Here is a 10,489-nt window from a genome sequence, read left to right as displayed (position 1 = left end):
GAGGCGGGTTGAAGCCATCGGTACCGGGGAGGTGGTCGGTGTGTATGGCGGGGGGCGACCGGGGCGGGTGGGGGCTGTCGGCCGGCGCTTACCGTGTGCCGGGGCGCGGAGCAGCGCGGCGAGGAGCGGCAGGAGCAGGGCGGGCGGCGGGCCCATGGCCGGCGGCGGTCGGTCAGCACCGCGGACAGCTCCGCTGCGGGCGCGGCGGCGGCGGCGGCGGCGGCGCCCTGAGCGGCGCCCGCCGATACCGGGGACGGCGGGGCGGCCGTAATGCTCCGAGCGCGGCGCACGCCAATCCCGCCGATACCGGGGGGGGCTCTGCCCGCCTCTCCCTCACCCCCCCGCCGCCCCGCCGTAGTTCTCCGAGCGCGGCGCACACCAAACCCGCCGATGGAGGGGGGGGCTCTTCCTGCCTCTCCCTCAGCCCCCCCCGCCGTAATGCTCCGAGAGCGGCGCTCGCCAATCCCGAGGACAGGGCGGGGGGGGCGGCCGTAATGTTCCAAGTGAGGCGCTCGCCAATCTCAGGGACAAGGCGGGGAGCCGGGGGGGGGCCTCTCCACCTCCCCCCGCCGCCGTGACTCTCCGAGCGCGGCGCCCTCCAATCCCACAGGCTGGGGAGGGGGGGGTGCTCCTGCCTGCCACCCCACCCCCACGCCGTAACTCTCCGAGTGCGGCGCCTCAAAATGCTGGAAGATGAAGGATGGGGGAGGGGAACCTCCTACTCCCCCCCACCCGAATCCCGGGCTGGGAGCCACCGAGGGCTGTGGGAATGGTCCTCGGCGCCCACCCCATCATATCCTGCCTCCCCGCCATGCTGCACCCTCCAGGACGCTCATCACAACCCCCCTCAGCTGCTCTTTCCCATCCCTAAATAGCCCAAATTAGGGCTGGGCTCATCATTCCCCCCAAGCAGAGACACCTGGATGCGGGGCAGCCCCCACAGCACAGAGGGGGAACCCTGTTCCTTATGGTGGGGGTGCAACACCCCCTCCCCAGCCCCCTGCCTCGAGGACCCGGGGGACAGCCAGCCCTGTGATGGGCAGATGGCATTGGCACCGGCACCAAGCGGCTCCACGCTGGCTGATGGATGGCTCTTGCGGGTGTTAAAAATATGAAAAACCAGCTCTTTGTTTAATAACCCCCCTCCCCATCCCTGCGAAAAGCCCAGATGGCTTCGCCTTGCTGGATCCCCCGCAGCCCGGCCAGCCCCGCCACACACACGGCCCACGCAGCCAGCGCCGGTGGGGGTTTATTTTTAATCCCAGGTCCTGCTTTGCTGACACACATCATTCCTGTCACGGAGAACGGCAAACCACGTGCCACACAGATCGGTATGGGGAGGAAAGGGCAGTGGCCAGGCCCATGGCATGGGCTGTGTGCCGCCAGCCCCACAGCTGCAGTGGGAATGGAGCTGGCAGTGATGCCAGGATCCTTCTCATCCCAGGGGTGCTGCTGGCTCTCCCACAAAGCACTTTCAGCTCTAAACCCAAAACTTTGATCCGCCGGTAGCTCCATTAATGTTTAATGCAGCAAAGCCCTGGTAGGGCTCGGAAGACGAGCATTTTGAGGCCAAATTGAAGTTTCTAATATTATGATATTCAAATAATTTTAATCCACCCGATGCTTCCCCAGGCACGTACCTGGACTGCTAATGAGGGGCGTCCTTCAGAGGCTGTTGGTTTTGACAAAAACCAAACAATTCTTTGCAGGTGCTGTCAAAGCATCAGGAATGGCGAGGACTGGGGAGGAAAATAGGGCCGAAAATGGGGCCAAACATGCCTGGAGCCAGCATGCTGTGGCCAGGTAGGAAGGATGCCATGGTTCCCTCAGCTCCTTGGGGAATGATATTGCTCCCTAATTCTTTTTTAAGTGCTGATTTGTGCTTGACAGAGTATAAGGCCAGCACAGCTGGATGATGGACTTTGGGAAGCTTCAGCTGCCATCCCAGGATACACCAGGCGCAACGGGTGCAGTGGGTGCAGAGTCCAGCACCTATCAAGCCACATCCTGACCTTTGCCAAAGTTCCTCATTCCACATTTCCCCAGTTCCACATGGATCAGGTGGCTCCTGCAGCCTGTGGTAGTTCCCCAAACCCCCATCTCCCCCTCCCCATGCCGTTGTCAGTCTCGAGTTTTCGCATCCATCCACGCAGCCCACACAGGGAATATTTCATTTTTATTGAGCTCTCCTGACCCACACCAGCTGCTTAGGGAAATGGATTTCTTGCTGCCACGAGCATTGCTTCCAGTTAATATAAACACAGGTGAAGAGGACATGGCAGGGACGATGGAGGCCCTGGCACAGGGCTGGGGGGGCACCACAAAAACTCAGGCAAGACGAGGTCATGCAGCTGTTTTTTGGGGTCTGGGGGCACAGGTTTCCCTGATGCCTCAGATCAGCTCTGCTTGGGTCACCCATGGAATGAAAGCAATGGCTTGAGGGGTCCCACAGAGCCCTGGGGATGGTCGTCAGCACCACATCCATGGTCTTCCCAGCTCTGTAGCATCATGAACGAGGCTTTTCCATCCGTTCTATTAACACACCACTAACGGGAGAGGAGTTAATTTTTACCATTTAACGTTTCACGGATAATTAATTATTCCTCATCTTTCCAGCAAAAAAGCAAGAGCAGGTAGAGGGGCTATTCAAAGCGAATAAAGTGAGCTGAAACCTTGGGAAATTGGTGAATTATTTGTAACATCAAAGGCGAGCGAGGATGTGCTGATTTAACAGTGCCCAGCGCGATGCAGAGCCCCGGGCACTGCGGTGGTGCTGAGACTGGGACACGCTCATTGCAGCAGTGGTTGTAGGCAACAGGGCAGATGAGGGGCCTGGGGGGGACCCCAGCCCTTGCCCGTGCTCCCCATCCTCCTCCTCTCACCTCCCCATCTCTGTGAGCTGCCAGTTCTGCCTTTGATGATGCCTGGGTGTCCCCATAACCTGGTGGGGGCATCCAGCACTTTCCAAATGTTCATTCATCACCAGAGGCGAGTGGCAAAATAAATAATGATATTTAACGTTTTGTAATAACGACGATTAACCAGTAAATAATGTCTTTTACACCACAGAAGCCAGAGTAAATTAATTCCTCTAATTAGCTGTCAGGCAGCACGGGGCAGTGTCAGCAGCGGACAAAGCTGGCAGCCCCTGCCTGCATTATCCCCCACCCTGAGGCATCACTGAATGTCCCCAAACCCCAAATCAGACCCTACAATTTTGCAGACTTGCAAAATCCACCACTGCCAGTGGGACATGGGGCTCTATGCCACTTCCCTCCAGCTCTGGTGAGCCCTAAATCACCCTTATCTCCTGTTAAAAAAAAACAAAAACAAAAAACCAACAAAAATGGCAACAAAATGGTTTACGGCTGTAATAAATTGTGCTGGGGGAAAAAAAACCTGTTTGCCTGGAAGCAAGTGGGGGGTTTCCCATTGGCACTGAAACGGGAGTGTTACCAAGGCCCACATTCCACTGCAGCCAGAGCCAGCAGTGACCAGTGGAAAGGGGGATTTATTAGAAGGAATTTTCTATCACATTTATCTCACCCACTTGCTCTGATCACATGATCTCCCTGCCGTGGTGGGACCAGATGCTGGTGTTGGTGGGGGAACGGGGATGCTTCTGTCTGGCTGGCCCCAAGGGGTAGGAAGGATTTGGGCCCTGGGAACCCATAGGGCTGGAGGGTTGCCATGGCTCCACCACATGCTCGGCTTGGCTGGACTCTGCCCCGTTCCTCCCCTTGGAGTGCTTGGCTGGACTCTGCCCTGTTCCTCCCCTTGGATCAACTCCCGGTTGCTGGACAGGACAGGAATAGGGACGAGGACAAGGAAGGACATGGCTGCCCCAAGCCAGCCCCAGAAGGCCACCTACGATGCCATCGTCATCGGGGCCGGCATCCAGGGCTCTTTCACTGCCTACCACCTGGCCCAGCGCCACAGGGACACTCTGCTGCTGGAGCAGGTACAGGTGACCCCATTCTGCCACGTCCCCAGTCCCCACAGGCTGGGGCAGCTGCCTGCAGAGCTGGCTGCCCTCTGGCTGCCCTCTGCGACGGTACAGAGTGGAGCTGCTGCAGGCACCACAGCCCCCAGCGCCAGAACCCCCATGTCCCCACTGCCAACACTCTCATCTCCTGCTGTTTCCTGGTGCTGTGGATGACAGGACAGTCTGTGTCCCAATTTCCCACTGCAGCACAGCACCGGTGCACGTGGGGATGGTGGGGTTGGAGGTGGGGTAGTGTCTGTAGTCACCCCCATGTCCCCTCTCCCCCACAGTTCATCCTGCCCCACTCGAGGGGCAGCTCGCATGGGCAGAGCCGCATCATCCGCAGCGTCTACCCCCAGGAGCACTACTCCCGCATGATGCCCGAGAGCTTCCGCCTCTGGCAGCAGCTGGAGGCTGAGGTCGGCACCCGCCTCTACAGGTGACAGGGACGGGGACGCAGCCCCCACTGGGCACCATCCCCTCCCTGCTGGACTGGGGTCTGTGGCCACTGGGTGGCATGTGGCCGTCCTGGCAGGCAGCTGCTGGCTGTGGGTGATTTATGGGGCTCCATAAAGATAATGTAATTAAGGAAATGAGCTTCCAAACGATCCTCCGGTGCCGGGGTCAGGGCTCATGGCGCTCGCTGTATTTGAGGGGGGAAGCACGATGCCGGCACCCAGACCCTCCTCACACATCACCCCATGCACCCAGCCCATATCTCCCAGTTTCCCACCATGGAGTGCCCCAGCATGTCCCAAGCATCGCTGGTGCCACCATGCCTCAGTTTCCTCCAGGGGCAAAGCAAGCAGGGGGTCTGCACAGGAAGGGGGAGTAGTGAGAGCTGACTTGACTGGTGGGGTGCAGGCAGACGGGACTGCTGGTGCTGGGGCCGGCGGGAGACCAGGAGCTGGAGGCCTGTCGGCGCAGCCTGGGTGACAGGCAAGTCCTCGATGCCGCGGCGCTGGCCCGGCGCTTCCCTGGCTTCCGGCTCCATGCTGGCGAGGTGGCCGTGTTGGACAGCACTGCCGGGGTGCTCTTCGCTGACCGGGCACTGAGGGCAGTGCAGGTGAGTGCTGCCAAGGGGATGGGATGGGATATGCGGGACAGGATGGGCTGGGCTGAGCTGGGCTGGGCTGGGGGTCCCTTGGCTCCATCCCTGCAGCCACCTCCTGTTACCATTCCCACTCAGGAGGTCTTTCGCCGACATGGGGGCACTGTGCGGGATGGGGAGAAGGTGCTGCGCATTGAACCTGGGGCCATGGTCACTGTCACCACCACAGGTGGGGTGTACCAAGCCCCCCGGCTCATCATCACGGCCGGAGCCTGGGCAGGTCCCCTCATGGAAACCCTGGGTCTCCGCCTGCCGCTGCAGGTAAGGGTCAGTGGCAGGGTGGGGTGGTGCAGACACAGCCAGAGCTAATGCAGTGACTGCAGCCCCTGCGCATTGACGTGTGCTACTGGAGGGAGAAGGAGCCTAAGAGCACCAACATGGGCAGTGTCAGTCCCTGCTTCCTGACCCGGGGGCTGAGACAAGCCCCCTATGGCATCTACGGGCTGCCCGCCCTCGAGTACCCAGGGATGGTCAAGGTGAGCAGGTCACAGTGGTGGTTGGGGGGGATCCCTTAACCAGTCCACCCTGACCAGTTGTCCCCCAGGTGTGCCACCACTATGGCAGCCCCATTGACCCTGAGAAGCGGGATCAGGCCCCCTCGGGTGCCAACCGCCCTGACATCGGCATCCTCAGCAGCTTCATCAGCAGCTATCTGCCCGGGCTGGAGACCCAGCCGGCCGTGATGGAGACCTGCCTGTACACGGTGAGACCCCTCCTAGGGCATGGATCCAAGCCTCTAGGGTCCTGAGCCCACCCCCACCCCAAGGCGGACCTTGCCATCCCTTCGCCCCCCACACCTTGGGTCCACGATTGGACACCTGGCCCCTCACCCTCACACCATGGCTCCCCCAGAACACTCCAGATGAAGACTTCATCCTGGACCGGCACCCCAAGTTCCGCAACATCATCATTGGTGCTGGCTTCTCAGGTAGGCGAGGGCACCACCCCCCCAGCCCAGCACCCCAGAGCTGAGGGTGGCTACGTCCCCCACCTTCCCTCTCCTTCCCACAGGCCACGGGTTCAAGCTGGCACCAGTGGTGGGGAAGTTGCTGTGTGAGCTGAGCCTGGGTGAGAAGCCATCCTACAACATGGCCCCCTTCGCCATCACCCGCTTCCGTGACGTGCTCCAGTCTGTGCTGTAGGTGTGGGGCTCCAGATGTGCCCCCATGGCATTGCACCAGACTGCAGCTGTGTCCCTGCATCCCAGTGACCTCACATCCCAGTAGGCCTGCATCAATACCTGTCCCCATCTCCTTGCACCCTGGTGTCCCAACATGCTACACTCCTCCAACTCTAGCTGCCCTTCATCCCCACATCCCTATATTCCACCATCGCATCACCCAGCATCCTGGCACCAATCCATGCCAGCAGCCCTCCATCTGTGCATCCCAGCTCCACTGCACCTCCACATCCTAGAACCTGGGTATCCCCATACCCCTGCATCCCTGCTACCTGCATCCCAGCAGCCCTGCATCCCTATACCCTGCCTCCCCACATCCCAGCATCCCCGTCTCCCTGCATCCCAGCATCCCCCATGCCATGCGGTGCCAAGCCGTCTCTACCAAGCACCCGCTCCCTGGGAACAAATTAAGAAGCTTTGTCAGCCTCATGAAGATGGAGCTGGAGCAGCGCAGAGAGACACACTCGCTTAGGAGTCAAGTTAAATGTTTTAATGTTAAATGTGCCATTTTATTATCATTAGATCGCTCCCACTTAATGAAAGCGCATTAGCGCAGCGTGGCTTTATGGCAGCGAGTGCCGAGCTTGGCCCATGTCTTACCAAGAGATGCTGGGAAAAGGGATCAAATAACCTGGTTTGCCAAGGTCCCAGGAGTGGGAGTGTGTCTCAGACGGTCCCTGGGGCTGGGTGCAGGGGACAGCACATGGCACAGGCCAGCGGGTGCCGGGGCCAAGCCGTGCAGGCAGCCAGCAATGCACATCATCATCATCTCCTCCGCGTTAAATAATTAACGCCGGCAGGCAGCGGCTCTGTCCCGCTGCTCATCTGCATATTTATGAAGATTGATAAATGATTCAGTGCTGGCACCCACAAGGGCTGCCCCCCCCCTCTCCTCCCCAGCACCCATGGGTGCAGCAGACTCAGGGAAGGGGCCAGGCTTGGCCCTTCCAAACAGCCCCACATCCTTGCCAGGGCTGGATCCATTCCACCAGACCTTGCCACCATGCAAACACCCCTGCAAAATGGGGAGACCCCCCCGGCACATGGAGCAGGCAGCAGGCGGTGTCACCAGCCAGAAATGATGTTTATTTTCATACTGAAAGTAAAGGGGGTGTGGTGGGATGCACAGCTGGGCTAGTGCAAAACAGCCAGGCAGGAGTGGGGGGCTGGGGGGCTGTTGAAAACCCAGGTGGACACCTGGGACCCCGTCCCCACGTCCCCTTCTCAGCTGCCAGGCGGCTGCTCCCCAGGGCCCGGCCAGCGAGAGACGTCTTTGGCTCAACTAAAAGGGGTGCAAGAGGGGGAGAGTTTAAGTTATAAAATAAGGAGCCAGCAGGCACTGAGGAATGAATCCAGGGTGCCGGAGCAGCCGACTCCACCGCCAAGGACAGACAGGAGGTGGGAAGGTGGGGGGTACAGCCAGCGAGCCGGCCGGGCTGCTCCCCCATGGCCAGGGGGTGGCTGAGTGTGTCCCCCCCACCCCGCACAGAAGAAATACCGGCTGCCCAGGGTGGCCCCGTGGAGCTGAGTGTTCCTGGGGCGTTGGAAAGTGGTGATGGGGGGCTAGGCAGGGGTCTCAGCAGCCCTGCTCTCTGTCTCACTGGCACTGGGGGAGCTGCGGGAGGAGCGGCATGTGCTGTCCCCGGCGTCCTGCTCCTCGTCCCATCTGTCATAGGTGAAGGTGTGCCGGGAGCTCGTGGGGCTGTGGGAGAGAGCAGGGTTAGTGAGGGTCCCGGGGGGCTCCATGGCTCAGCATGGCTCAGCCGCTGACACAACTCCCCTCTGGCTGCAGCAGGAGCTGTGGTGAGCCAGGACACTGGCAGCCAGCTGGATGGAGCCCTGATTGCCTCCTTTTCTTATTATTTCCGAGATATTTGTGGCATGCTCCACTGCAACCAGCTCCTCACTGCACTGAGCCGAGCCCCTGCTCTGAGGTGGGGCTGAGCTGAGCCTGCCCGGGGGCTGCCACCCCCGTGGGCATCCAGAATCCCTCACTCAGGAAAATGGGTGCCCTTGATGCCGACACCAACACTCATGGACACCCCTGCCTGAGGTACCTGGTTGTACCTGAGCCCAGGGCTGGGTGCTGGGGATGTTTCTCCCCTCTGCCCCCTGTGATGCCTTCCTTAGCCCCAGGAAAGGCAGGCCAATGGCAACCACATTTCCAAAAGGCTGCCTTCCCTTCCTCCAGCCATTCTCCTATTCAAGCCATCAGAAAGGATGGAATCTGCTTGGAAATCGCTGCCAGTGAGCCCCAGCACATCCACTCTTCTACATCAAACAGGGTGTGGAGACCCAAAGTCCTGCAGGCTGAGGCTGTTCACACCCCAAATTCCCATCACAGGCACCTGACAGGACACAGGACAGCAACTCTGAGCTCCAACTGCCCACCCTGGGTCACCCTCCCAGGTGCTGCCTCCCCCCATGATCACACACTGCAGTGGGTGCGTTAGTATCCGTCACACTCCTGCCCACTCCCAGGATGAGTGGGATGCTGTGCTGCCCAAAACCCCTAAATTTCCTGAAGGAATAAATCCAGTTGTGTCCTGGCTGGTGGCTGGGAAGCCAGGAAGGCATTAGCACTTCCCAGTGCCCCACAGCCAATAATCCTGAACACGCTGCATCCTGGCAGCCTGGGCAGTGCCGGTCCCGCTGCGGCCACGCAGGGAATCTCCCCACAGATGGAGATGAGTTGGGGATGCCCTGCAGCACCCCAAAAGCAGGGCTGCTGCAGGCACAGAGAGGTGCCCCATGCTGGCGGAGGTGGACTGCATGTCCGGAGTCAGGAGAGGGTTAGGGCGAGCGGTTAGTGGCACACAGGGAGGTTCATGCTGCACGGCACACACTGCTCCCACCTCCTGCCTCAGTCGCTCTCGGGCCGGTACAGGTACTTCATCATCAGGCTGTCCACCTGCTTCTTCCGCTGCTTCTCCTCCTTCTTGCCCCGGGCAGGACGTGTTGGCTCCTCGCCCCCCGCAGCCTGTGGGCCCTTCTTGACACTGGAAGTGCTGCGGTAGGAGCTGGTGGAGCCAGAGGAGGACTCGGAGGAGGAACTGGAGTCAGATGATGATTCCTGCTTCTTCTTCTTCTTCTTGGATTTCTTCTTGGATTTCTTGGTGCGCTTCTTGGCGCTCTTCTTCTTCCGCTCCTCCTCTTCCTCAGAGGAGCCCGAGCTGCTGCGGCACCGGCAGGTGTGCCGGGAGAAGTCGAGGGCGGATGCGGAGCGGCGCAGGCTGCCAGAGGGGCGATCGGCAGCGCCCAGGGGGGCTGCGCTCCGGACACTCCGCACGCTCCGGCCATCATCCCCTGAGTCGGCATCGGGGCTGGAGCAGCCCCTGGACCTCAGCGGGCGGTAGCTCAGCACCTCCTGGATGGCGGCTTCCAGGTCAGGGTCAAGGTAGGAGCGGCGCCCCATGGGGCGGGCATCCCCAGGGCCCTCCTCCTCCGAGGCTGCACTGCGGGGCCGTGGGGGCACAGAGAAGCTGCGCCCCAAGAGGGGCTGCCCACGGGACCCGTCGTCCGCCTCATCCAGGCGGCTGCGGGCCAGGGAGAGCCGTGATTCGGGACGACCCTCAGGCCCCCCACGCCTGCTCCGCAAGCTCCCGGGGCTGGAGAGGGCGAAGCTCAGCACTGAGCACCCCTCGTCCCCATCATCCCCATCCTCCAGCCCGCGCCAGGAGGTGGAAGACACTCGGCTCACTGGAGCAGAGGCAACGGAAGCTTTCTCAACGTCAGTGGCCGAGAGGGACCACCGCTTGTCCAGCCCTTGCCGAGCCCGACCGCTGGCGTCGGCGAAGGCGCGGGCGATGACGGCTGCCCGGTCCTCGGGCTCGCCGCCGCGGGCCTTCCTGCGCGCCGGGCGCTCGGGGGACGGCGGCCGCTCGCCCAGAGCGCTGAACAGCGTCTGCTCATCCCCGCGGCCGCCTATGGAGTCCTTGAGGCCCGGTCGCTTCCTGTAGCTGAGGGAGCTCAACACCGACACCGGCCGCTCCTCGGCCTCAGGACCGTCCGGGGGTGCTGACCTGTGCCACGGCCCCGCACGCACCGGGGAGACAAGAGAGAGGCGGAGATGAGCGGGCGAGGGGGGGACCAGCGAGGCGGCCTCGGCAATTTGCGTCAGCGGGAAATGGCATCGTGGAAAAATGTCATGTAAATGTGGGAATTGTTCTAGCCCAGCACTTTGATTCCCCTTTAAAGTGTTGCCTCCAATTTA

The 10,489-nt window shown here is 61.1% G+C and overlaps 3 protein-coding genes across 7 annotated transcripts in view; 1 reads left to right on the top strand and 2 right to left on the bottom strand.

The window, feature by feature from the left end:
• SEZ6 (seizure related 6 homolog) overlaps window positions 1-519 on the bottom strand; it is a 15,113-nt gene extending 14,594 nt beyond the window's left edge. For both annotated transcript variants that reach the window (XM_027691223.1, XM_027691224.1), the window contains exon 1: window positions 93-519. In XM_027691223.1, the coding sequence (XP_027547024.1) occupies window positions 93-156 (64 nt within the window). In that variant the 5' untranslated portion in view covers window positions 157-519. The remainder of the gene's footprint in view (window positions 1-92) is intronic.
• Window positions 520-3,774: 3,255 nt separating this feature from the next.
• On the top strand, window positions 3,775-6,818 carry PIPOX (pipecolic acid and sarcosine oxidase). Its single transcript, XM_027691225.1, has 8 exons — window positions 3,775-3,961; window positions 4,276-4,424; window positions 4,850-5,051; window positions 5,175-5,357; window positions 5,420-5,572; window positions 5,641-5,799; window positions 5,949-6,024; window positions 6,108-6,818. Exons 1-8 carry the CDS (start codon window positions 3,836-3,838, stop codon window positions 6,236-6,238), a joined length of 1,179 nt encoding a protein of 392 aa, XP_027547026.1. The 5' UTR covers window positions 3,775-3,835; the 3' UTR covers window positions 6,239-6,818.
• Window positions 6,819-7,341: 523 nt separating this feature from the next.
• Window positions 7,342-10,489, bottom strand: part of MYO18A (myosin XVIIIA) — a 37,578-nt gene continuing 34,430 nt past the window's right edge. For 2 of the 4 annotated variants that reach the window (XM_027691219.1, XM_027691222.1), the window contains 2 exons: window positions 9,132-10,298; window positions 7,342-7,978 (listed from right to left, as the gene is read on the bottom strand). In XM_027691219.1, the coding sequence (XP_027547020.1) occupies window positions 9,140-10,298 (1,159 nt within the window). In that variant the 3' untranslated portion in view covers window positions 7,342-7,978; window positions 9,132-9,139. Of the gene's footprint in view, window positions 7,979-9,131; window positions 10,299-10,489 lie in introns of those variants that run through there. The other 2 variants (XM_027691221.1, XM_027691220.1) reach the window with 2 other exon arrangements.

The sequence above is a fragment of the Neopelma chrysocephalum genome, unplaced genomic scaffold, assembly GCF_003984885.1.
Source record: "Neopelma chrysocephalum unplaced genomic scaffold, ASM398488v2 Primary Assembly neopelma1_82, whole genome shotgun sequence".
NCBI classification, from domain to species: Eukaryota; Metazoa; Chordata; class Aves; order Passeriformes; family Pipridae; genus Neopelma; species Neopelma chrysocephalum.
The sequence above is the reverse complement of the archived record's forward strand: the minus strand, read 5'-3'. Positions and strand labels throughout refer to the sequence as shown.